This window comes from Oryctolagus cuniculus, chromosome 8 (assembly GCF_964237555.1).
Source record: "Oryctolagus cuniculus chromosome 8, mOryCun1.1, whole genome shotgun sequence".
NCBI lineage: Eukaryota > Metazoa > Chordata > Mammalia > Lagomorpha > Leporidae > Oryctolagus > Oryctolagus cuniculus.
Genome location: NC_091439.1, coordinates 113,254,798 through 113,281,371, shown reverse-complemented (window position 1 = coordinate 113,281,371; position 26,574 = coordinate 113,254,798). Strand labels below are relative to the sequence as shown.

General features: G+C 49.0%; 2 protein-coding genes across 8 annotated transcripts in view; one reads left to right on the top strand and one right to left on the bottom strand.

The window, feature by feature from the left end:
• The window catches only part of ANGPT2 (angiopoietin 2), a 58,577-nt gene extending 55,007 nt beyond the window's left edge, over window positions 1-3,570 (bottom strand). For both annotated transcript variants that reach the window (XM_002720896.5, XM_008274180.4), the window contains exon 1: window positions 2,662-3,570. In XM_002720896.5, the coding sequence (XP_002720942.1) occupies window positions 2,662-2,949 (288 nt within the window). In that variant the 5' untranslated portion in view covers window positions 2,950-3,570. The remainder of the gene's footprint in view (window positions 1-2,661) is intronic.
• Window positions 1-26,574, top strand: part of MCPH1 (microcephalin 1) — a 248,781-nt gene that overhangs the window by 170,087 nt on the left and 52,120 nt on the right. The gene's annotated exons all lie outside the window — the stretch shown is intronic.

Here is a 26,574-nt window from a genome sequence, read left to right as displayed (position 1 = left end):
GATAAAATATGAGGCATTCTTCAGTGTGAAATAGTTGTTTGTTTCCTTTCCATATTTCCTCTTATCAGGAAAAAAAAATACACTTGATCTCCCAGCAAAATACAGTGCATTTTGCTAGGCTGTTTGGGAGTGTTGTCCCTGGGACAGAGGTTTGGGATATGCAGGATTAAAGGGGACATGGCATGGAGTGCTCCCTGGGGTCACGCTGCTGTGTCTGGCGCACAGACCAGCATGAATTCACTTGTCCCTGTTTGGCCACTGCACAACATGGGGGCTCCCCTGGCGGGCTCCATTCACACTGCTCTGTGTTCATTCAGAATCTGACACTTCCTTTGCCTGCAGATTAAAGGGGCGGCTTGGGATCCTTGATGATGTGCACAGCAGCTTGCTCAGGCTGAGTGCCCTGGCTGTGCTGACTTCCCGGACAGTCCAGTAACTCATCTGCCCTAAACGAGACAGAACCTTGTTTGTGTTTTCCCTCCTGACACCTTTTTAATTTTTAAAAAAAGCATAAAGGGTTTTTGGCAGGTATGTGATGGTGGTTTTGGGTGGTTTTTTTTTTTTTTTTGGCTCGCTCTTTTTGGGTTGGTCGGGGAAAGGAGATAAGGAAACATGAAAAAAAAAAATAAACATCCTAAAAGAAAATATGTAAAACAATGAAAGCCACAGAATTGTCTTTCTGTGCAATCTGTAATTGCATGTGAGGCTGCGATGCTGATGCTTCAATTATGTGGTTTATCTACTATTCCCTTAAATGTTATTTTCCTCCTTATGAGAAAAGCAGTGTTTATTATCTCAGGTGAGAAAACACAGAAGAGAAAAACAAGCGGAGAGGTTACATTTAATCACTGCAAGTGGGTTTCGTATTTGTTTGTTTGCTCTCGTTTCCAAGCCAGAAGCCCAAATCTGCACTTCTCAGGTGCACATTGCCGAGACAGGCTGGGCCCGCGCCAGGTAAACATGAAGTCGCCCCTGGTGATATTTAGCTGAACAGCTAAAGAAAGGCTTTGGAAATACCAGTGTGCTACTATTCAAATATTGACTCACTGAGCCTGGAAAGGAAGAAATTTTGGTTGCAGGGGTGGTTTGTCTGAGAAAGAAACATGAGCTTTGCCTGTGGGGTTGCAGGTATACATTAATGTGGGCTCGATGAAGCAGATACAGTCCAGCTGTGTAGCACTTGGCCAAACTCTTTTATGTTTCACGACTTTATTTTTGGAGATGACCCGAAAGGCAGATTTGGGTGTTTACTGCGTTCGTAATCCCGGGGCCGCCAGCCCTGGCCGGCATTCTGTGCCGCAGGAGCCGTGGGGAGAGTTGGTGAATGTGAGCATGGCAATTCACAAGGAAGTAGGAAGCTGGAGTCGCCAGAGGCTCGGACACAGCTCGCCTGCCACACGTGGGAACCTGTGTTGCTGCACACCGTTGCTGGTTAGCACACTGCATTTGCACAGCTATGGATTTCCGCAGATTTCTAAAGAGCACAGTGACCCTCTTGGGCGACTTTACCCACATTGCTAATGACTTTCATATCACATTGTCTGTTCCTGATGGGTGTTTGGGTAAGTTCTTGTTGTTTTCTGCTCTTTGATTGGGAGCAACCCCTCTCGTCATAATAACCAGCCGCGCTGGGAACACTCATTCATTTAGACTCAGGCGCAATTTAGTCGCTTCCTCTCTGAAGATGGGGGAGTTAATGAGAAACACAGATTAGGAGCCAAGTCCTATTCTGCGACTCAGATAAGGTGCCCTGACAGAAGGCTTACGGGGGAAATGAAAGCCAGAGAACACAATTACACTGTTCTGGGGGAAAGTGCTGAATGAGGCTCACCAACTCGTAAAAGGTTTTATGTGGCTTTAAAGACTCTCCACCGCGTGAGCTTTGTCATGTGCTGTCGTCATTATAATATTTAACAACTGATCTATTCACTGGTTTTGTTCAAACTTCCCTTAGAGTACATATGGTCCATATAAAGCAAATCCCAGGGTCATTTGAGGTTTTCTGTGAACATGATGATTCGTGAAAGGAAAAACAGAACTTTCAATATCGTCTTTCGGTTATGCTCTCCATAAAGTCTGTGAACAGTGGGTTGATCATAGCTCTGGGAACAAACTATCAGACCATCTCATCATGACATCCCTCGAGCATTAGGGTCCCACATGGGGCTGCACGCAAAGCAACCCTCAGGGTCGAGCCTTGGGATCTGAGAAACGAGGGGCTGCTGTGTTGCATTTCCTCTCATTTACCAAGAGTCACAATCTGTTTTCGTAAATAAATTCAGGAAATTGGTAAAGCACTTGACTCCATCCGTTTGGTATCAGCAATTAACGTGATTGTCACGTTTTTCCTGGCTCTGCTCTGCTCGCGCTCACAGCCTCCCTTGCGTGCCTGTGAGCAGCGTCCTGCTCTGGGGGTGTTCAGAACCCAAACGCAGCAGCAGTTTTACGCAGAAGTACACTTCTCTGCTTCCTCAGCAAAGATTTCTCACTTAGGAGTCTCTGTCCTGACTCCCGCATTCTTTGCAAAAAAAAAAAAAAAATCCTTTCCACGTTCCACCCCATGACTACTTGGAATAAAAGAAAAGATCCTCCATCCCAGGCTACCTGCGCCCTCACCCGCTTGCGCTCTGCCTCGCTTGGACCACAGACGGGCTCTCCTACCTTCATCAGCCACTGCGTGTTGTTCTCCATGATGCTCTCCAGCACTTGCAGCCTGTGCACCGAGTCGTCGTAGTCGAGGGGCGCGTCCCTCTGCACAGCGTTGGACACGTAGGGGCTGGAGGAAGAGCGGCAGTTGTCCGTCTCAGGCAGCAGGAACGTGTAACTGCAGGACCCGTGCTGCACTTGGTACTGCTTCCTCCCCACGCTGTCCATGCTCTTCCGAAAGTTGCTGTAGGCTGCGGCCAAGACAAGATCACAGCTCAGGCTAAAGAAAACAATCCGCCACATTCTCCCTTTCTTTGGGCAATAAAACCACCAGCTTAGCAAGCGTCTGGCACTCGCGAGCCCAGAGTCCTCAGCTGCCGTCTGAAACGCCGGGCTATGCTACCATGGCTGAGCCCATTAAGGAAAGTCCGTCTTTTCCCTCCTCTTCCAGGAGCAAAGTTGGTTTTAATGCTGCTGTCCCTCCCGGCATGCAGTAAACTGAGGTTGCAGCGGGACGAGCAGCCTGGCTCACCCAGGAGGGCTGCAGCAGCCTCAGAGAGAGCAGCCTTCCTGCAGCTTTGTTTCTCTTTCCCCAGATTCTACAGTGTCAGTATCCGAATCAATCACTTTCCTTTCCTTATATGATAAGTTGATAAGAGCAGCCAGACATGTGCAGGGAGCTGCTCCGCCCTCCTGGCTTCTCCGCTATCTTCCTGTAGGGGGGTCACTAGCCAGGGAACAGGAAAACGCCGAGCCTAATGCTTGCGGTGCGGCCAGGCTGTAGACTGCAGAAGCCCCCTGGGAAAGCCGATCGGTTTCGGCACCCCTGGGCCCGGCCCAGGCCCCACCCTGATTAAGTATTTCCTAGAGAGAGCTCTCGAGCTCTTTTGTCTGAAACTCATTTCGCGGCGCTAAGCTGGCAAAATATCTGAGGTAATAACTTTAACTTTAAAGTACAATGAAAGTTCCTGTTTTTTCCTTTAGGAATAAAAATACTACAACTATGTCAGGGCTTCAGTTTATTTTTGTTATTGCAAATAAAGAGGGAGAAATTTGGCTCATGTAAACTGTGTGCCTTTTCACAGGGAAAAATAGTTTCCTTGGTATTACTTGACTTTTGAACTGTTTAGCTAAGTTATACAAAGTTTTCATTTTAAAACAAGATGATAGGAAGATCCAGTTTTATCAGATCATGCTGCAAAGATCATTTGCTAAGCTTTATCTCTTTTCTTTAAAAGTCCATTTCAGTATTCAAAATAAACTTAATATACTCTACTGATGATTGGATTATTAAATTACAATCAAAAGTCAGAGGAATCAAAAATTACACAGATTTGCTGAGAGGAACACAGACTTCTTCACCTAATCAAAATTTGCTCAGATCTCCTCATTTTCTATCATTATCCATTGAATGAGTTCATGTTGGACTCCAGAAAATCACTTCCTTTTTTTTTTACTTAAGCTCTGATGTCTTCATCTGTAAAATTCAGCAGCTGCACTAACTTCTAAGATGTTTCTATCTCACCATATCTATGGCTCTGTAAGTCCTTTGATTGAGCCCCTTCCTTTAAGAACTAAAACTGGAAACTCGGGATTTAAAAGCCTGCTGACCGACCAGCACAGGAAAATGACCCCACAAACCCGCACAGGAAAATGACTCCAGGCCTTTGCTGCGCCCCATTTGTGCTCCCGTGTGCAGGATGCACTGTCCCCAGGTGACACCACAAGCAGCTGCCACACACCACTCTGCACCCTCTGAGGAGGGGTCCGTGGGCGTGCCCTGGAAGCGGCTCCTGGGGCAGGATTCCCACCAGGGGAACCAATGAAAGAAAATGCGCTCCAGGGACAGGGGACAGGGCTCTAAGACGAGTCCCTGTTAGAACCCTGGTGCTGGGGGCCCCAAGCAAAGACTCGACTTCACTCAGCCTCACTCACCCTGCTGAGAAAGTGCAGCCTGTGGTTTTCTGGACCCCGGGGTTTTAGGATGGCTTTAAGATGGGATGAGGTAGTGCATGCGATTTGGAAATGTCAGTTCCCTGTCTTTAAAGGGACCTTCTACTAAACTGGACTCGGGTTCCCCGCCCTTGCATAGTGACACCCGTGCCACACTCTGATTCCACATGAAACAGCAGCGTCCGTGCACGTTCTGAGTGTAGTCCAGGGCTGAAAAGGCGCGGCAGAAGGCCGCCCGCAGCCCTTCTCGGCCATGGGTCTCCTCCTGGGCCCTGGGGAGCGAGTTAGAAACCTGCGCGTGTCGCTAAAGGGACCATGTTTGCGCAGCCGCAGGCCCGGCTTTGCTCACGCAAGGCTCGGCCTTGCTTGTGGGCGCCGAAATTTGAATTTCTCATTATTTTCATTTTCCTGCAATCTTTTCTGGATTTTTTTTACAACCATTTAAAAATACATACTCAGCTCTCAGACTGTTCACTACCGCGCATGGGCAGTAGTTGGCTGACCTCTGAGTTAGACCCCCAGGGACAGCCAGGGTCAAGCAAAGTCTCTGCCGCCTGAGCTAGACTCCTGAGTCTGGCCGGGAAGTGCTGGGGAAAGGGGCACAGGAAGACCCAGTGAGAAAGTGACCCCAGGACGCTGGCTGGGAAAGCCGCATGCGGAAGATGTGCTGGGAAGCCTCGTGCCTTGGTGTGCCGGGCACAGAGTGCTCCCGCTGGCATAGGGTGCACAGCCAGGAGGGAGAGCCGCGCTGGGAGCCGCATGGCCATGGTCTGCGGACCCGTGAGAAGCCCCAGGAGCAAAGGCGCTGTGTGCGAGCTTCTCCAGGCAAGGCCTGACTGTGCTGCTGCTGTCGAATCTCGGGCTTGGACGACTGGCTGACAGGGTGGCTGAAAATAGACGAGGTGTAAATTCAGGGCTGCTGTTACAGGCGGGCCAAACCTGCCCACCTGCCCGGCACGGCTCGCCATGCTCCCAACACTTGTGCCGGGCACTCGTGTCCCTGCCCCAACATTGAATGTGCAGATGTAACCACCCTAAGGTACACAGGGGACGGAAAAACCACAGTTCACTGCCCCCCAAAGGACAGAGGCCAGCATCACAAAGAACTCAACTACTGACCCTCGCTCCGTGTAAACCCTGTGACCTCTGCTCCCATCCAGTGGCGTGGGTGATGGGCACAGACCCGCTGCTGTCCAGCTCAGAGTCACACCTTTGTAGAACCTTCCGGTCACCCAGGGCCATCTGTGCAGCTCTCTGAGATGTTTTGCTTTGCTTGCACGGTATTACAGGGAGCCAGAAACCCAGAAAGGTGCCAGCTCAGTCAGCACCCAGCAGGACGGCCTGAGCCGTGGGTGCCAAGGAGAGTCCCCAAGTGGCTTCTGCTGTGGTCCATGGAGCCAGTTTATATGCAGGATTTCACCTGGTAGTTCTATCCTGGGACAGATCTAGCTGTGGAAGTGGGCCCTGGAACCTGACCCAGGGAGAGACATGGTGCTGCTGTCCCCATGGACAGAATCCCAGGAGACACGGCAAATGTCCCTTTGCCAAAGGCCTGGCTAATGGAAGGACACGCCGAACATGCGGGTGCCCCTGCGTCACAGCACAGTCCTGCTTCAGCCTGTTTCCACCGCCCCTCCCGAGCCAGGCTCCTGTCTTCAGCCTCACCCCGCCCAGCTGGAGTCTGCCTTCCTCACGTCATCGCCGCCTGCGGGACTCAGAGGTGGTGATTGGCACAGCTTTTTTGGCCAACACGGCCTCAAAATTTGGAAAGTGCCCTGTTGCTATATGAGGATTCTGAGTGCTGAAATGCCCTTGAAGATGAAGCTGGGACACCAGAGTTTGATTTTAGCCATTGCAGACAGACGGGCACTCTCGGGGACTCTCGGGCGCCTGGCACGCTGGGGCCAGCAGGGACGTCAGAGATTTCTTGGCCATCTCTCCTCCTTCTCTGTCCTTGGCCTGTTTAAAATTGGCCAAATAAAACCAGTCAGCATGTTTATAAATCCACCCTAATGCTCAGTGTACAGGGGAAAACGTTAGGAAGGCCACTAGTAAAACTTAGGATGAAGAGAAAGCTGTATCACTCCTCCTCCTCACCTCCCCTTCCCTCAAAATTGTACTCCTTAATTAATGAGAACTTTAACAGTAGCCACAAGTGGCAAAAAAGAAAAAAAAAAAAAAGAAGAAGAAAAAGAAAAAGAAAAAAACAAAGAACCTCCAGCCTTCAGGGAGCAGGCGCTCATACGGCAATTTCTTCCTATGCCTGTTGCAAGGGCTCTGTCTCTGCCCCGTTGGGCCTGGGTATTGAGCTGGATTTGAGGAACCATAAGTGCCATCTCTACCCATTTTGCCAAAACGTGGCTGTCAACTCTTAGCACCCTACAGAGCTGCTCTTTGTGTTGAACTCATATTAAACCCCAAATCTGGAATGCTGTAAGAGCCATGGGATTTGGGAAAAGTACCAGAGGAAAGCCCCTTCAGGTTACTGTAAAAATAGAAGAAAAGGAAGAGAAGTATAAACACACGCATGTAAGTGTGCAAGGTGCCTTTGTCCCTGTTACGGACAGAAAGCCAGGGCTCAGCAAGGTGAGAAGGCACGCATTCTGTCAGTGCCTCTGTGCCTGTTTCTCCTACGTTAGTGGTGAGGAAGCAAAGGGGGAATTTCAAGCAAAGATTTCTACCCCAGTTTTAGTATAGGCAAAGTCATCCTGCTTCGGAGAAGATGGAGAGGGGCCATTTAATGCCATCTGTCTGTCACCCCCATGCCCCCAGACCCGCTCCCCAGGGATGGAGCCCATCTCACTGTGGTGACTTGGTGGCCTTCAGTGGTCTAAGTGGAAGCCCCCAGGCACCTTCAGTGTCACTACTTGTGGCTCTGTGGACAGGAATTCTCCCTTTGTGAATCCACAAACCAATTCACTGCTGTAGACTATAAATCAAACTGTTAGTCTCAGGATCCCAGGGAATTCCGTGCATCTGTTAAGCTTTACGTACACATTCTGCACTTCCCTGGTGTCCACAATGCCTTGCTCACTTTCTTGACCTGTTCCGTTTCATGTGGTACAGGTAGCAAGGAGGGCATGGAGGGCTTTGAGAATAGGAAGTTTCTGAAATGAAGTGCAGTGCCGACAGTAGCACAATTGCCTGTCCCGATTGCAATTACATAAGTATATGTAGCCTTGGACGTAGAATAGCTGGCCGGGTATCTTTAGAGCATAGATTAAGCATCATCTACCTACATTTCGGCGGCATTGGCCTTGCTATAGAATGTTCCTTTGCGAAAGGTGAGGAAATGTATATTTTGTTAAAACATCTGATTGCCAAAGGAGAGAAAAAGCCCTCTGCCAGATGTGTTTTCAGGCCGCTTCCTTTCCTGGGAAACAGTCATTTCCCCTGCATTGCCAGCATGTTTTCATTCGTGGGGTAGATGGGGTGAGTGCAGCTGGTCAGAGCACCGCGCCTCGGGCAGCCCCCCACCTTATCTCTGGCAATTATCTTTCTCCCTGCAGCTGTGTAACTTCTGTCTGACACAGAACCACAGAAACTGCAAGTGGGAAGGATCAGAGTTAATAGGAGAAAAACCCCCATTGTTCACGTGACTCCTCCGGCTCTGGCAGCCTTATTTAGATTCATTAAATGAAAAAGGTACCAAGTGTCCATTCATCCTAAGTTACCTGAGTGTTGACCATGAAACCACATCTGAATGATGTTCGGATGGGACAGACTTTTCTTTTTTTAAGAAACAAAAGGTTCTGGAATCTTTTACAGTTTGCACTGGCAAGAACCAGAGTAGCATCTGCTAAAGTTCTTTAACACTTTAAAGCCACACTGCATACTGTGCGTAAGTTTAAGGGCTCTGAAAGGAAGAGTTTTTTATTTACTAGAAACTTGGGAAATTTCCAAGCCACTGTTTTCTTTTAAGATTTCACCATAAATTCTTTGAATTTTTAGGAATATTTTAGTTTATAAAATTCTACTGTCACAAAAAGTTATCTCAAATGCTGTTTGATTTTTAAATATTTTGATTCTCTGATCTTTTTATGGACTATTTTATCTTTCCATTAGAAAAATGCCAAAAGGGTCAAGATACAAGTCACAACTTTAAAAAAGCGGTGGATGAAATTCTAAAACAATAGATGAGTGCATTAGCCTGATAATATTTTTGCCAGTAATTCTGTGTCCTGTTTTTTCCCTGCAGACAGAAATGCTAAACATTTTTTTTCAGTGAATTGATGTCAGTGATTACTGTGTTGCCTATGACCTGTGTTAAGTCAAATAAAATTTTTCCTTTTATTCACACAGTATTGCATTAGAGATTTCAAAGTAGGTTTATTAATTATAATTTTATATTAAATGATCCTGACTCCGTTGAAAAAAAGATGTAGAAAATCCCAATTGTTGCTTCGGAGAAATGTGACCAGCTTTATCCTCTTTGTCATAAGCATTCCATGAAGACCTGTCCAAATTTCTCACAGAGTGAATTCACCCTTGAAAGTGGCTTAAGGCCATCTAGATTAATCTTTGTTTAATCTAAATTTATACAACTTTTATCTTAATTATTGAGAAACCTTTTTAAAAGACAGAGATAAAAATGTCATATATGCTATTTTCATTAAGATCTATCATCTCTCTTGGTTATAGGTTAACATAAATAAAATTGCTTATGTCAAGAAGTTAAAAAAAAAAACCCACGACCTCCTCATGGTGTTCCCGTCTGTCTGGCCAGCTTACTATGAAAGAATCTTCCTGTGGGAAATGAGGCTTGGTTATGGAGTCACATGTGCAAGTGGTCTCTGAAGCATTGTATTAGAATTAAGATAAATAGCCATGCATATAAGACAGTGACGTCCCCATTTAACTGTATCAGAATACCTTCCTGTCCCCTGGTGAGTCTTAGCTATATGGTGGTAGTTGAAGCCTCTCCCAGTCTTGCGACACACACACTCTCCGACCCTTCCTCTTGAATGCTGTTGCAAGTGACTGGCATGACCCTCCACTAATAACAGACCAGACTTCCCCAAGATGTTCCCTTTCGAGGAAAGGGGCTCAAACCAAAGAAAGTTTGACAGAAAAGAGATCGTAAAAGGAAGAACATTATACGAAGACTGCAGAGAGAGGACATTTATAGCATGGCTAAGGAACCAATTCCTGACATGATTCCCTCAAGAAAAAAAAAAAAATCAATGTTTTTTGAAAGCCCCAACAGTCTTCTAATAGAATACTTTTTCCAAAAGAAAAAAAAATACCTTCCCCAAATTATGGTGTGTATTTCAATGCCTTTCTACATTTTTAAGTCAAAAAGATTTCTTTGGCTGCAATAAAAAAATTTTAGGATTTATTTTATTTTATTTTATTTTATTTTATTTGAAAGGTAGAGTTAGAGAAAGAAATCTTCTGTCCACTGGTTCACTCCCCCAGGTGGCCACCATGCTAGGGCTGGGCCTGGCTGCAGCCAAGAGCCTGGGACTCTGGGTTTCCCCGGGGAAACCAGGGGCCCAAGCACTTGGACCATTTTCCACTGCTTTCCCAGGCACATTAGCAGGGCTCTGGATCAGAAGTGGGGCAGCTGGAACTTGAACCAGCACCCATGTTGGATGCTCATGTTTCAGGCAGCAGCTTAACCTGCTATATCATAACGCGGGCCCCTACAATGTAAATTAAAACAAGAAACTGCAGGAGATGATTCCTATTCAAAGATGCAATTGTCAAGTCCACTTGTAACACTCACCTGCTCCCTCTGCTGGTCTTACAGTAAGTGCAGGGCACACTCTTAAATGATAAGTCACTTAAGAGATATTAATGAATAATGAACCACCTAGAGTGTTTTAATTTTCTTTTTAATGCAAAACATGCCCACAGCATATGCAGAAGGTAAACATTTACACATGTGTGCACACACATCCACACACATTCACACAGTGAAAGGGTATTTCTAGGTATTCATTGAGCATACAGAGAGCTAGAAGCTATCTCTGCATAGCTAGGAAATAAACAAGGGAAGCCACACTTCTGTGACAGCAGAAAAGGACAAGGTCTGCACCGTCTGTCTCCATAGAAGTGGACTTGAAAGACCAGGTCCCGCAGGCCTGCAGTGTGAGAAGGCAGGTGCTCCAGGGGGCATGGCCCTCACTGCGCACACAGCCCGGTGGTTCAGGCAGAGGCACAGCTTGAGGGAGGCTCTGGAGGCAGGTGCAGGCTCAGGGAACATCAGGAAGATTTGTAATGTCCATGTGCCTCTCGGTTGTTCACTGATGCACAAAGGAACTCCTCCACCCTGCCTGCCCTCCTCCAAACCAGGGTAAATCACCCTCCAGGCGGAGAAAATTGCTGTGATTTTTTTTAAAAAAAGATGTGACTGCGGGACTTAAGGGAAATTAGCTATGAGAAGTGTGGTGAAGGGGGAAGTCTTCGGGGTGCCATCCAGAACCGTCTCCTCAATGGTGGGATCAAGAGGCAGGTGTGTCCCGAGGGGTGAGGGTGGGGGGCCCAGGCCAGGGTGGCCAGATGGGAGCTGCTGTGCTCATTCAGATCCGATATTGTGGTGGCCTGGGCTAAAATACAAGTGCTGCGCTCACATGTTTAAGAGGTGCAATCAATAGGACATTGATTGGACATGATGATTCCAGGAATAGGATTGGTTTGGTATTGAGACTAACTTTCTCACTTAAAACAACTAAAAATATTCAGTCCTAAGAACCAATTTTAAAGCATCAACAAAATGACAAGAAAATAGTAGTTCCAAACATCAGTGAATGCAAGAACCCAGGAAATCAGGTGGAGTAGGACACTCCAATCCTCAGGTCACTTGCCAAACCTGGCGAACTTGAGCCTGCTTCTTCAAGGCCTGCATGGTCCAGGCCATAGACCACAGCCAGGGCCCAAACAAGTGCCGTAGTGTAAGGAGGGGCCCAGCCATACTTTGTCTGAAAGAATGCAAGCCGATGTGCCCTGGTCCTGAGCAAGACAGAAGGCAGAAGCTGTCATCTGTAACTCTGCAGCAGAATGCTGTGTGACGTACATGGGGGTTAGGTCCTGGTGTGCACCCGTCCTGCTGCACATCCTAGCTCAGCCACACAGCACGCTGCCGCCCGACTGTCACTCCCCTGTGATGGCAGCGCTGAGGCCACTGCTGCCCAGCCTTGCCACAGAGGATCTGCCTGCATGTCGCTGGCCCATGAGAAGGACAGAATTCACAGTTTCCTGCTGGGTTCCTGGTGTAGGAGAAGTGCCCCAGGGTGCTCTGGCTAAGGAAATCTAATCCAAGCAGCCACGGCCTCTGCCTCAAAGCCTCTGCCTGCGCTGGGCCATGGCCTCGTGCTTTGGGCCTTCCTGGGTTTTTAGCTGGGCGTCCACTCATCTGCCCCTGATCTCCAGGGCCTGTTACTGCTCCAAATGGAAATAAATTATCTAAAGTTTAGGACCTGATAGAACAGAGTGTCCCCAGGCAGACACATTCACAGACCTTGATTTTGCATAACTGACCTTCTAAAAACAAGCTGGGACATACATTGAAAGGAAAGTGCTGTCCCTCAACGTGAATGCAGCATTTATTCCGCTGTCCCCGAGCCAACCGTCTTTAGACAGCTGCCGTCAGCAAAGGCTTTGCAAGAGAACGTTTTGCATGACAGATCTTCAGTCATCAAGGGCCTGCCCACTGTAGAGCTGTGCTATTGTTAGTGGGTGGCCGAGCACAACACGGAATAGCACAGTCCAGTGGATGCTTACAGGGACACACAGCATGGAATTCTCAGTGACCTCACAGCCAGGCAAGCTCACCTGGTGTAAATGACCCAGAACCTATGTCTTCCACCTGCCTCCAAAGTGTCTCTAAGAAAAGTCAAGGTCTCCTGAGACTGGTGTTGTGGGGGAACAAGGTCTCCAGCCTCTGTTCCCCTCTCGCACCTCCGAATTTGAGATGAGGGGTTTTCCTGCCATGTGCTAGGGGGCCTCACTCCCTTACTGGGTAGAGCAGACATGGCCTCTCCTTTCACGAGCAGCTGACACTGCCACCCTGGTGTCGTGTCCTGATAAGTTTGAGCCACTGTGACAGCTCCTGGGAGAGAAAACCACGGAAAATCCTTCCCAAGCTGGTGTTGCGAAGAAAGCACTCAGCCAGAACCTGCAGCTGCTCGCTATCCAGTATCAATTCTAAACAACATTTTACTTGGCAAAGAAAAGTGAGAAAACAAAAGACTTGAAGCCTAAAACTTTGGGAAACCCCTTTCCATAATGTGCTTATTTAGGGCTTAAAAATATGCCTGTTTTCAGAACATAGGAGCTAGTGCCCAACTTTTCTATGCTTATTTATTTATTTATTGTTAGAATACATTTAAAATGTTTTAATGATTAAAAGAGAAAAATACCTGATCATTTTCTGTGCATGTGCTTAAATCTTCCTGTGCAACCGGGTTTTCTCCTTTTTTTCAGAGTAGGCTGTTTATTTCATGACTACTGAAATGCCAGTAATTTGGAGAAAGCAAAATAGATAGAATCAGGTAGGAATTGGCACGGTGCTCAGCTTTGCCTGGGAGGTGTAGACTTGGCCCTGTGCGGAGAGCAGCCCTGCCGAAGTGCCCCCATGTGCAGCATGGGGCGAGAAGGCTGTGAGGTGTGCAGGCTCAGGGCAGGTCTGAGCAGACGTGCACGGCTCTCAGAGAAGAAGCAGGTCAGCAGATAGCACCTGCTGCAGTCCACGCTCGGATGCTGGTCCCAGCAGAGCCACTTGCAGCACCTTGGGAAAGGTGAGACGCTGCGAGTACAGTTTGGATCCTCTGGCTCCGAGATTCCACTATTCCTGGACCCATAGATTTTTGTTGTTGTTTTCATTTTTTTAAGATTTTGTTTATTTGAAATAGAGAAAGATCTTCCATGCTCTAGTTCATATCCCTGATGGCCACAGCAACTGAGTCTGGGCCAGGCTGAAGCCAGGAGCCAGAAGCTTCATCCAGGTCTCTCCTCTACACGGCAAGGGCCCAAGCACGTGGGCTGTCTTCTGCTGCTTTCCCAAGTCACTGGCAGGGAGATGTATCAGAAGCAGGGCAGCCAGGACAGGAACCTGGGCACATATGAGAGGCTGGGGCCGCAGGCAGCAGCTGCATCCGCTATGCCACAATGCCAGCCCCCATAGTTTTTTTTTTTTTTTTTAATTATTATTTATTTGAAAGTCAGAGTTACACAGAGAGGAGAAGCAGAGAGAGAGAGAGAGAGAGGTCTTATGTCCCAGTTGGCTGCAATGGCTGGAGCTGTGCTGATCCAAAGCCAGGAGCCAGGGGCCCCCTCCAGGTCTCCCACGCGGGTGTAGGGGCCCAAGGACTTGGGCCATCTTCAGCTGCTTTCCCAGGCCACAGCAGAGAGTGGGATTGGAAATGGAGCATCCGGGACCTGAACTGGCATTCACAGTGCCCCCCCCCCCTAGATTTTACTAAGCAGAAGTGGCCCAGAAATCTAGCACTAGGCCAGCCATCTAGAACAGAGGAATTGGGTACATTGGGGAAATTCAGATGGGGCTATGGACCCAGGCCCTGTAGGAGCCAGTCTGCCTTGGATCAGAGCTGCCCCCAGGTAGGAAGACCCCCATTCATTTCCTTGAATCCCACTCAGCAAGTGCCTCTTCCGTCTCAGCCTTCCCCACCTCAGCCCCCACCCTCTTTGTCCAATGAGAATAATTGATGGAGTTATTTGGAAAATTAAATGACCTTGACCAGGTAGGACGTAGTGTCTAATGCATGGACAAGTTCCCTTTCTGGGTCTTCATTTGACTAATTATCGTGGAAGGATTGTGAGGCATTTTAGATCCATTGCCTTGGGAAGCAGCAGCAAGCAGCTCTCCACTCGGTCCAGTGCTAACCCAGGAAGCCACACGTCCTTGTGTTGGCAACACTGAGCTGCCATCCTGCGATTAGATCATGCGCGCTCGTAAGGGGAGCCTGTTCCTTGTGCTTTTTAATGAATAGACTCTGGTGAGGTCCACGTGAAAGCTGGACCATCAGATACCAGCCCAGAAGACAGAAAGGTCGCCCCATCCACCAGTCATGTGGTGGCTGCACTTTGCTGCTTAAATTTCAGCATAATCCAGACACTGACGGGGGTGTTAGCACCTTCTTGATTCAGCTGCTTGCCCTGCGTTGTATCTGGCTGTAAGAATCTCAGAGTTGAAGAGTGACACAGAATGATGCCTCGTGTTCCAGGTGGGAAAGTGAAGCCCAGAGAGGGAAAATGACGTCCCCAGGGGACCTGGTGCTGCTTAGTGCATTAATACCCCAACACTGGCTTCTGGTTCTTATTCCTGTAGGTGACCGTGCATTGAAGGTTTTGTACCTGAATGTTACTGATTCAGAATCAGTCACCATGTGACTGTCTCACTGCTAGTGTGGACCTTCTATCTGGAAACCCCACACCCTGTACTGCTTGTGGCTGTGGAACTATGAGAAGCTGTTGAACCGTACATGGTGAATGCAGTTGCGGGGAGCCTAGCATCTGGGATAAAAGCAGCCATCCCTGTTCCCCTGTATCTTTTCGGATCCATTGCTGGCACATAACTTTAACATCAGGATGTCCTGCAGAAACAACACAATATCCACTGACATGAAGAAAACACCCAGGCCATGAGTGGATAAATGTCATGTGCCTGATTCCATAGTTCTGAAGAAAGTTTAATAAAAATGGAAGGGGCAAATGAACTCTGCCTCTTTTGTAGGACACTACACCCATTCATGAGGGCGCCACCCTCACCACCTTGTCACCTCCTAAACTCCCCAACTCCCAAAACCACTATGTTGGAGATTAGGTTTCATCATAGGAATTTTGGAGAGACACAGATGTTCAAACCCTAAAAACTGGTCAGCATTGCCTGCGGTCTGAGTCCTGTGCCTTCAGTAACCTTCAGCCTTCTCCCAGGGATGCCGGGTTGGGCCTTGTTGTGCGAGAAAGGGCATCTCCGTGGCAATCAGCCTCCCAGGTCTCAGAACCACATCTAAGGTCAGCATGCTGAGTCAGTCATTGTGGCCACCACCCACAGTGTGTGCAAAACACCTAGAACACTGTGAATAATGGAGTGTCCCGTAAATGCCAAATGTTATTATGGTTTGCTAATAGCCACTTTGTTTCCATCATCTCTTTGGACCGTCACAGTAACTCTGCAAGGTAGTTCCTGGGTTGCAGTGGTGGAACCGGAGCATGGCTCTGTGGTGTGACAGAGCTGGAGTTCAAACTCAAACCCAGTTTCAGACCACTTAACTTCCTCCACCTGTCTGCATATTTACCTATTTTTAGCAATGCCCATTTATTTATATTTATTTGAAAGGCAGAGAGGGAGAGGAGGAGTAGAAGGGGGGAGGGGGGAGAAAAAGAGAGAGAGAGAGAGAGATCTTCCATCAGCTGGTTCACTTCCCAAGTGCCCACAATAGCCAAGCATCTGTCAGGAGACAGACTCCATCTGGGTCTCTCACATGCATGGCAGAGATCCAAGTACTTGAGCCATCATCTGTTCCCTCCCAGAACGCATTAGCAGAAAGCAGGGTCAGAATCACCATGGTGAACCGGCATTCCCATGTGGGATTTGGGCGTGCCAGGCAGCAGCGTAACCCTTGGTGCCACACCCCACCTTTGCATAGTTTACCTGTTTAACCTTAGGTGCTGGGAACTGGGTTAATTACAGTCCTTGATTCAGTTCATCCCCTCGTCATCACTCCGTGCAAGGCCGGCTTCTGTCTTTCAGTGTTACTGTTTCTTTTAATCACACGGCAGATGCTGTGACCTCTACACTCAGCACAAGAAGCAGAGTAGGAACGACCCCTCCGCCTGTGTTCCGTGCATCGGGTCTAAGAACTCCGTCAGCAGGAATCCTGTAGTCAAGCCGGTCCACAGTATGGTTCCTTGCAGCCTTTTCATTTCCCTCACTTTCCCCACACTGTCCCCAGGCCGCTGTGGGCTTCTCAGCTCTCGGATATGGATTTCATTAGACCAGTCTTGCTTCTTAGGAGTCTTTTGCCCCACCTGCCAGTGTCGGCTTTCCAAAAGCCATCCCGTACTTTAAGGTCCTACTTCGTTTTTCTGTGACGTCTTCTCTAAGGGCCATGATTCCTGGGGAGCAGTTTCTCTCCCCTCTGAATTTCTGCACTTAGATGGCACATAGTCGGTGTGAAACTGAGCTATGATTGATGTGGTCATAGTAACTGTGCTAGGAAAAAGTCCTTGGATATTATTAATGCAGATATGTCTCAAATGCTTTCCATGTGCCTGCCATTCACTGGCTATAAAGTAAAGAATAAGACATACAAAACCCCAGGACGTGCATGTATGCAACTGCATGTGTGTGTGTGTGTGTGTGTGTGTGTGTGTGTGTAGGAGAGAGAGATACTACAAGTCCTTACAATACAGTGAAGCTGGCTAAAGCAGCAGAAAGCTATGGCGACAGGAAGTGGTTTAAGTAAGTGCAGTGCACACAGACCTCTGTGAATGAAGGCCTGGGTTCTGGAAGAGACCTCTGGGTGCCTGAGGTAGCAGCTGGCAGCAGGCTTGGGGGACACATGGCGAGAGTGAGGTGACATGATAGGAAATGAGGGTCTGGGGTGTGAGATCAACCCTACGTTTCATAAACAGTCCCTCGGAGTGCTTTTGGCCCATGGGACGGGCAACCTCCTGGATTGTCAACCATGGAGTCCTGTTTTCTCTGCTTCTTGGGGTTGGCTTGTTCAAGGGTTTGTGTGTTTGTAAGCTTCCCCTTCCATGGCACTGAGTGTGTACCTTCTGTCGTCCTAAAGTTTAAGGTGCCACTACTTTCAGGGGTAGACTGTTTTGGTGGCAGTTCCCAGGTTCATTGTAGAAGCTTAGTCATACTTTGAAGCTGTCAGCAGGCCCGTGGTTTGCTGTGCCTGAGACACCGGCTTTGATCCCTGATTTGTCGCAGCCTCTCCCGCCAGGGTCACTTCTGAGAAGCTCTTGCTGTGCCCCAGGCCTGTCTACGGTTGAAGCCCTCAGATTTGTGTGTGGAGTTTATAATCAACAATTGATTTCAAAAATCAGGACAGCCTTTACAAATAACCCACAGAATTAGAAGCCGGGGAGGAAGGGACTCAGGTTCACGTGCTGCAGTCCTCGTGTGAAACGCATTCCTCCTCTCCGCGAATGTTTATGTTCCTATCACAGTCCAGGGCTTAGCGAACCATAAAAAGTTAGACGTTAATGCAAACAAAAGCCACCCCCAAAACATATTTCAACTGATTTAAAAGGAGGCATGGCAGATGGAGATTACTCTGAAAAGAATTCTTACCAGACTAATTTTCTTTCTCTGTTAGTCTCCACTCGCACCGATCCTTGTAGCTGCCCACACCAATGCGGTTCACATGTACAGTAAACTTACTACGACAGTTCACTGCAGCGTGAACTGCGACCATCGTAACTGGTGAGGGAGTCGTCATGCCAGGGGGCTCTCACGTAAGGTCTTATTCAGTGCCGGCTACAACTTCTCCAGAACCTGAAAATATGCAAAGCAGCTTTTGTTGGCTCTTTAAAGTAACCTTTGAATAAAGTGGTCCCGTCCTGCTCCGATGCTCTAATCGCGGTCATATTCTGGCAGGATTCAGCCGCCTACCGACACAGTCACTAAAACTGTCAGGTCAAACTGTGTCCCCCAGTTCTACAGCAACCCACATTTGATTAACAAATAGCAAAATAGAAACAACCTCAGGAGCACCCAAGGGCCTCAGAGCGCAAATACAGGAGACCTCCTGTCAGGTCTCATTGGCGGCTTTGAGTAGCGAGGACCGAATCGGCAGATAGACAGTCCCTTCTCCCTCCCCAGTTCCAAAATTCTTGGCAGCACAATAGGAGTGGTATTTTTTAGGCATAAACTGTTCTCCAGTAATGCAGTTTCAGTGTTGGGCATAAAACTATTTTTCTAATCTTTTCAGACTAGTACACAATGTATGTATCTCTCTCTCTCCTGAATCTTTCTGTGACAAATAGAGGATTTATTCACAACACAGAGGGCCCTTCTCCACAGGGAGGGAGGTGTGGGACTCCCTGGTGCACAGCTAAGGTACGCTGTACTGTGTGTCCCATGTGGTGAGGAAGCCGGGGCCAGCCAGTCACTCTCAGTCACCGTCCCGTGAGCTTCCTGTTTCGGTGAGACGGTTTGGGTGGACGCTGCAGGGAAGCAGAATCTGCATGTGGGCTGCTCGGGTGGAAACGTGATCTGGATGCATCACCACCGAGAGCTGCCTCCCACGGACGTGGTCTCAGCCCGTGGCCGCCAGAGCCCAGCTCTTACCCGGTTTGCTGCCTCCGTTCTGCTTTAACTCCTAAGCTGTGTGGTGAAGATACCAAGAAGCCTCCTCCATGGGCTTGCTTTCTACCAGTCACAAAATAAGAGAATACTACAAATCTCTGATTCTTTTATAGAGTGCATTTACAGCAGTAGGCATCCCTTTCATCTCGGTCGTCTCTGCTTGATTTCCATGTACAATTAAATACTCGTCCTCCTGTATTGTCCATACAAACACAGCAAAATCACGCATAACTGCTTCTTTCTCCTCTTTACACAACACATCCTGGTGGTTGGAAAACGTGACTGGTACTTTACTCTTCCTGCCAGCCGTGGCACTGCAGGCAGACTTCAAGCATGGGGGCTCCAGTTCCTACAACATGGAAGCTGGTCCACAGTGCAGTAATGGTGTGCATGTTCTCTCTGCACGCCTTTCTGTCAACACAAGTTCCCTCGTGGCTGCAACTTGTAAGTTCTTCTCCAAGCCAAACACCATCCTTCCTTTGAAACAGGCACACTGTCAGTGACACAACTGGGGCAAGTAGCTCTGTCCAGATACAGTGCCCTGTCTTGCTGGCTGCCCTGCCGTCTCCCAACCTGCACGTGGACGCTGTCCACCGGTGGGAGGCCCACACACCGACTCAGCCACCTGTGTGGGGACCTTCCTAAGGGACTAGAGCCCTCCCTCTCACAATTCCCGTGCATCTGCTGTAACCTGGCCCGAGGTGTAGAGATGCACATAAGAGCGGATTTCTGTCAAAGAGACTACAAAATATGGACATACAGGGCAGCGCTCGGGATCCAGAGCAGATGCCTCCGTGAACACCCCCGCATGGCCAAGCTGGGAGGTCGTGCTGGAGGCTGAGTGGGAGCTGTTTGTGTCTGCGAGCACAGGCAGCGTTGTAGCTGTGAGCGAGCACCCGCAAGGCTCACCCGCAGAGCCGTGCCCACGCAGCTGAAGGATGGGAGATCTCGGATCTCACGTGCCACCCTGACTTAAACTCCTGGGATGGCTGCTGTGTGATGGGAGCCCTCCTGCTGACAGGGAGGGGACGGCCCAGCACTCGGCCATTCCCCTGCCACCAGGGCCCTCTGCTTCCTTTGCTCGGCCTTGGCAGTAGCTGTGTGTTCTCGCCGTGGGTGCCGTGTGCTGATTTGGTGTGAGTCTTCAACAGCTCTGGTGGTCTGAGTTTTCTAGACACGAGGTCTATATGATGCATCTTTGATATTTTAAAAAAAATAGTAATAATGAGATAGGAAACGTGATTCCCTGCAGTCTGGCAGAGACACCCTCTGAATCGGCTCCAGGCGGGGCCATGCCGAGTTCCAGCTGCACGTCCTCAGACTTGCTGTTGGCAGATCGGCTTCTGGCTTTGTTTCTGCTGTGCTTCATACATGTCAGCTCACGATTCCTGATCCACACAATGGGACTCCCCGCTTGCAGTGTGCGGCCGGCCGGCCTTGGCAACCGCCGCAGCTGTCCGATCACGCGGCACTCAAGACACATTTCACCATGTGTTCCTCGTGGCGACTGCTGGACGTTTGAGTCGCTTCCAGTTTCTGACAGTGAGGGATCTGATTATGATTTCTGGCACACAGTCCTATGTAGTTATCGGCCACTTGACGGTTTCTCAGGACAATAGTAGGCTTGGGGCCCGGATAGTTGATTGTGGTCTCAGTAAGTTCCCAGGGATGAGCTTTGCAGCCCAGTGTTTCATTGTAGGGATGCACAGTTGCTTGTAGGGGCTTTGGTAAATCGGAAAGAAAGTGAGTAATTGCAGAGACCCAGGCCACAGAGCCCAGATAGATAACCCGCAGTGAACGCCCAGGAGTGAGTGGCATGCGCCTTCTGGCTGGGCTCTGCTGATGTGATTGGGCTGCAGGATCCTGCGCTCACTGAGCAAGTGAGTGTTCCCTGGCGGGTGTGTTGGGAAACACTCCACGTGAATACCCCCATCCAGCACCACACTCACTTCAAGCTGAGGCCTCTCTGCACCGTGGATAGGAGCAGAACATTCGCTTCTCCAGTGAGGAGACACAGGGGGCCAAGTAGGCAGCAGGGACCAGGGAAGTACCCATGCCAGCAGTACCACCAGGGTGAGCCCCTCCACGAGGCACGGAAGCACCTTGCCATCAACCCCGCTGCCTGTTGTACCAGTGGAGGAGCCCGCAGCTGCAGCTCTCAGATGCACCTGATCCCCAGAGCCAGGCCTGCCAGGCAGCTGCGAGTTTGTGAAGGGACTGATCATGAAGGAACAGGAACTGTAAGTTCACTTCAAATGTTCAAAAAAGGAAAACAGACAGCAACATCAAAGAAAATGTGTTCATGAGAATGTCCCTGGAAAATGCACTTGTGGGTGGCAGGAGACATTTGAGAAGCTCTTTGGGGAAAGATGGGATCCCCAAGGAGGTGCTGAATCACCAAATAGCCCCCAACTTGTTCCATGCGGAACGGGTCCAAGTGGCTTTGGAGAGTGGGCCATTGCTGAGCTCGTAGGAGGACAGAAGTGTGCAGGACCACGTCTCTGGGACCTTCCTCCCTGCCAGCTCTCCCCTGCCCTCCCCTTAAAGTTGGGAAAGAACCCACTGTCCACATCAGTTCCTAGTGCTACTGGGTTCTTATTTTGTGAAAACTGGAGTATAAAAACCCAAAATTCGCAGGGGATAAATTGACACCAGGAATCTCCCAGAACACCTTCCTCCTGGAATCTCAGGGAAGGCAGCTTTGTTCCACAGTAGAGAAATGTAGTGACGGAGAAATGAAGCAGTAACAGAGGCCTTCGTGATGGTGTTTTCACGTAGTGAGGATCTTCTCTTTGTTTTTTTCCTTCTGGAAGAACAGCTGATACCTCAGTGCCTGGGAATCTCTTCCAGTAAAAATTGAACTGCGACAGGGAGTGAAGAGTATTTATATGTTAAACTTCCTCTTTCCTCATATTTATTACTAAGGATATTGACATGAAAACAGGATCTTTGTATCCAATGAGTTCATCCACTGCTGATTTCCCACCAGAAATTCCAGGCTTGGTGACATCAGCATGGCCTGCTCTGGCTGCCATTTGAAGAGAAGGCATCTGGAAATGATGAAATCCGGAACAACAGTGGTCTGGTGCTCAGGAAGACAAGTCAGTGGGGAGGGACTGGGTGGAGAACCTCACGCATGCCTACTGTGTGCCCAGCATTTCCAGCCTTCCTCCCTCGAAGGTTCTGTTAGGCTGTGCCCTGCCAGGCGGAACTTGCCCACTCCTCCTCAGTGAGTTCAGATGTTGCTATGACATCTGCTGCAGTTAGATATGCGTGAAGTCTCAAGGAGGTGCTGATGTTTAAATCATTGTACAGCCATTTGGATGCTTTTATACTTCATTGTACAACTGAGGAGACAGGGAGCTACAACAATGTCCCATCAGATAATTCTCCTATAGCTATGCTTCCTGAAATGAGAATAATTCCAAAGAGAAGCCTCCCTTCATAGAAGACTATTTTTACCTTGAAGTGTCTAAAAGATTTTTATAAAAAGATGTATCTTATCCTGTAGAAATTGTTGCACCCTACTGCATCTCAAGTGCTACCCTCATTATACAACTTTGTGCATTGGACAATTCTTTGTAACAGGAAAAAGTTAAGGACCAGGTCACAAACATTCAGTTCTGGAAAAATGAGCAAATCGTGCAGATAAGAAAAATTACTGTTGCAGTGAGTTCTGGTAGCATTGTAGAGTGTTATAATGTTAAGGTAAAAAAATTAAGGTTCCTGTTCTCTAACAATCATAGACAGAGATAATAATGAACAGGAAAGCTGGCCTGGCAGTGGGGGGAGCAGTGGAGGCAGTGCCGTTGTCTCAGAATGCACCAGCCTGTATGAAGAGTGGAAAGCATTTGGCTCACGTTTCCTGAGTGTGTTTGTCATAAACAAGTGTAACCAGAAGGTAGGTCGTGAACAAAAAGGAAGATGGAGCCTGGGCATGCCCCTGAAGCAGCACAGCCACAGAGAACCTGTCGGTTTTGGGTGCAGATGGGCCAAGCCAGTTTTTGTCGTATGACGTGTTGGATGCCAGTCTTTGCCAAATCACTGTCACAAGCAATAGCTTTAGCAAGAAAGAACAACATGTACAAAATAACAATAATGAAGTTTGAAAAATAAACCGGGAAGAGCAGTTGAGAGTTCGTTCCTGCATGTGAAGTGTTCCGGCTCTCACACGAACGGCGGCCTCAGCCTCTGGACCCCAGGGCCCTGCTCTTCCTCCCACTTGGACCTAGCTGTCTCAGCACTATGAAGGGTTAAAATCATTCACACTGGCCACCTGCCTGCGCTTACTCTCTTTTGGTTACATCATAGCTGACCTCGAGGGCTATTGTTTATGAAGGTCTTGACCTCACACGGTGTTTGCAGGTTATCAGATGCTGAGAGGCAAATGTGGTAACGTGATTCCTCACTGCTGGCCCATGAGGTCGCCATGGGCGTAGGCAATGGGAATTTTCCCATGGAAATCTCTCCACGTGTGGGGAGAATGGGTGGAGGGACGCAGGGGTCTCTCTCCTGTCTGCTGGGTTCTGAGAAAACTGCATGTTCTTGAAGACACTGTTGTGGGCTCTGAGGGACATCATTGCGGAACGCTGTGCTTCATGCTTGTCCTGGGGTCGGGTCACGAGCTACAGCTGCCTTCTGTGTTCCAGGACGTGTTCCCCAGGAAAGGAGTGCGGCTACTTCCTGCTTCAGTTGGAGAGTTGGGCTTGGAAGAAGTAGTAGCCACAGCTTCAGTGTTTTATTTGACTAGAAGGACATTCAAACTCTACCAGGACAGTTTGGTCTAAAACTCGCAGCATTTCCCATTCTGATCACAGCAAATTCCACATTTATTGGAATTTTTAAAAAGGGAAGAGTTGAAAGTATGTGTCTAGGTCATGGACGTATCTTGTGCACTGTAAATTCTTTTAGCCTTGCTGTATGCTTTAAAATTTTCCAGATAAAATGCTGGGGGAAACCTCTGGAACAGCAGTAGGGAAAAAAATTCCATGAGGAAAAGTGCGATTCTGTACCAGGACGTCATCACTAGTACTTGTTTCCTTCATACCTTGTAGTTCACGGAGTGTTGCAAGCACGTAGAAATCAAAAGCTAGCGTAATTCCCACGCAGTCTCCACTCAACCTTTGTCAAGTCTCAGTATTAGAGTTCTTTCCCAGTATTTCCTTTTCAATTGCTTTTCATAAATGAAATATGCACAATTTTCAGACTGTTAGAAACTGAGACCTCCCTTTGTCTGCTTCCCTCCTTACAGATAATTGCAGTCCTGAGTCCGTGGGTGGTCACATACTCATCCTGTAGTTTTTATATGATCCTTCACACAACGGGGAAAGGCAGTGCATCTGGAGTGGATGTCAGGGCCAGGAAGGCAGACCGGCACTTCCCAGAGGACAGATAAATTTCTCCCGAGCCTCAGTCTCTTTGTCTGTCAAATGGGGATACTAACTCCCACACCGTGGGGTCACTGTGAGGGTTGAACAAGACATTTGAAAGCACTTTGTGCAGCCCCAGGCTGATGGTGAGCACTGGAGAGAGGTAGACAGTCGGAGCTGTGTGTGCTTAAAGTCATCTCAAAAGGAATCACACGGGAATGTGACTTCTGACTGCCTCCAAATCCAAAGAACCCACTTAGTGGCAGAATCCCGGAGTTGAGAGCAACCCCGAGACCTCTGGGGACGTCAGGGTCTCTCCCGCTGCCCCACCAGCCATTTACGAAGACGAGTGCCAGCTGGCGTCTGCCTCTGGCTTCCATTGGAGTCCTCTGTGTTGGGTTTCGTGAACACTTGTTGTAAATCCCTCTGGATTATAATTCCAACTCGTTACAGTGTCCCAGCAAGAGTCACTTTGTCTTCTCTTTCTAAATCACATTCACTCTAGTGGTCAGGTGATGTTTGTTTATTCTCACAGTGAGCTCGGCCTTTGCTTTCTCTGTTAATAAACAGGGAGCTTCACTCTTGCCTTTCCAGTGGAATTGCTGCCTCGAGGCCGTGGGGCTTCAGGACTGTTGTTCAGTGGGTGGTTTTGGTTCTTGCTTGGGTTGAGAAGGGGTCCCTGTGAGCAGAGATCGCCATCCGTGGGTTTCTGTTGAGCTAGTCCTGTGACAGTGCTGCATGGGACTTGCAGGAGCAGACGGCCTTCCCCTTGCCAGTCTCTCTCTCGCACAGAATGCACTCACCCATCAACACAGCTTCCTGTCCGTGGCCTTCCTCTTGTACCTCCAGGGGGAAAGCACCCCAGCTGGCTCAGCTGCACCCAGTCCTCAGGGAAGCAGAGCCGTGGGGAGAAAAGGCACAGGGGCCCTCCTGCCACCCCTTCCCTCCTGCACCTCCTCCCTCCACGTCTTCTCCTCGTCAGCAGCGGGCCAGACTGGAGCAGTGGGATACTGTGGAGGTTGAGGTGTGGCTGCTTGGGGAGGGGTTGCAACAGGTGACCTCAGGTGCAGTCCTCACACAGGACCCTGGAATGTCTCTGTGGTAAAGGACTTGTGTGTGTGTGTGTGTGTGTGTGTGTGTGTGTAAGATTTATTTTATTTTTTTGAAAGAGTTACAGAGGTAGAGAGAGAGAGGTCTTCTAACTTCTGGTTTACTCCACAAATGACTGCAACGGCCAGAGCTGAGCCAATCCAAAACCAGGAGCTTCTTCCAGGTCTTCCATGTGAGTGCAGGGGCCCAAAGACTCAGACTGTCTTCTGCTGCTTTCCCAGGTGGATTAGCAAGGAGCTGAGTCAGAAGTGGAGCAGACGGAACTCAAACCAGTGCCCATATGGGATGCCGGCGCTGCAGGCCAGGGCTTTAACCAGCTGCGCCACAGCACCAGCCCCAAGGACTCTGTGTTTTAAGACAGTTCAGTTGAGTAACTAACGGAGCGTCATTAGCCAGGTCACAGCACAGGAGGTGATGCCTTGTGACCCCGGGAGGCTGTCCCCAGTCCTTACCTGCAGTCCTGCATGGGGTGGGGTACAGGGCGCTTCCACCCCATTGGACCTCACCACGCTCTCCAGATATTCACGTGGGCTCTCTGTGGAAGCCTCCAGGACATTACTGAGAAGCAAGTCAGGAATCCAGTTCAACCAACTTTGAGAGAGTGAATGAACTGGACCTCATTCTGTGTCACCAAGGGCTTCCTCGGCACAGGGCTGATGTCATCAGTCCAGGTCTCTATGGAGCTCTGCTCCCAGTATTGCCAATGGGGCTTTTTTCTGGAGACAGTGGTGCTAGCAACACCTCCACGTTCCCATGCAGGAGAGTAGGGGGGACGATGGCCTCCACCTCCAGCCCTCTGTTCTCATTTCTAAGACTGATGGGCAAGGGAAGGGGTCAACACAGAGAAGCTGACACTGCAGGTGTCCTGGAGAATCAGGCTGGAGCAGGCCCAGAGGGACAGGGTCAGGGGCTCACTCGGTGCCTCTGTGCGGTTTTAAACTGACCCTTAAGATGTGAGTTTTATTTTAAATTTCTTTTTTTTATTTTTATTTTTTGACAGGCAGAGTTAGACAGTGAGAGAGAGACAGACAGAAAGGTCTTTGTTCCGTTGGTTCACCCCCAAAATGGCTTCTACAGCCGGAGCTACGCTGTTCCAAAGCCAGGAGCTAGGTGCTTCCTCCTGGTCTCCCATGCGGGTGCAGGGCCCAAGCACTTGGGCCATCCTCCACTGCCTTCCCTGGCCACAGCAGAGAGCTGGACTGGAAGAGG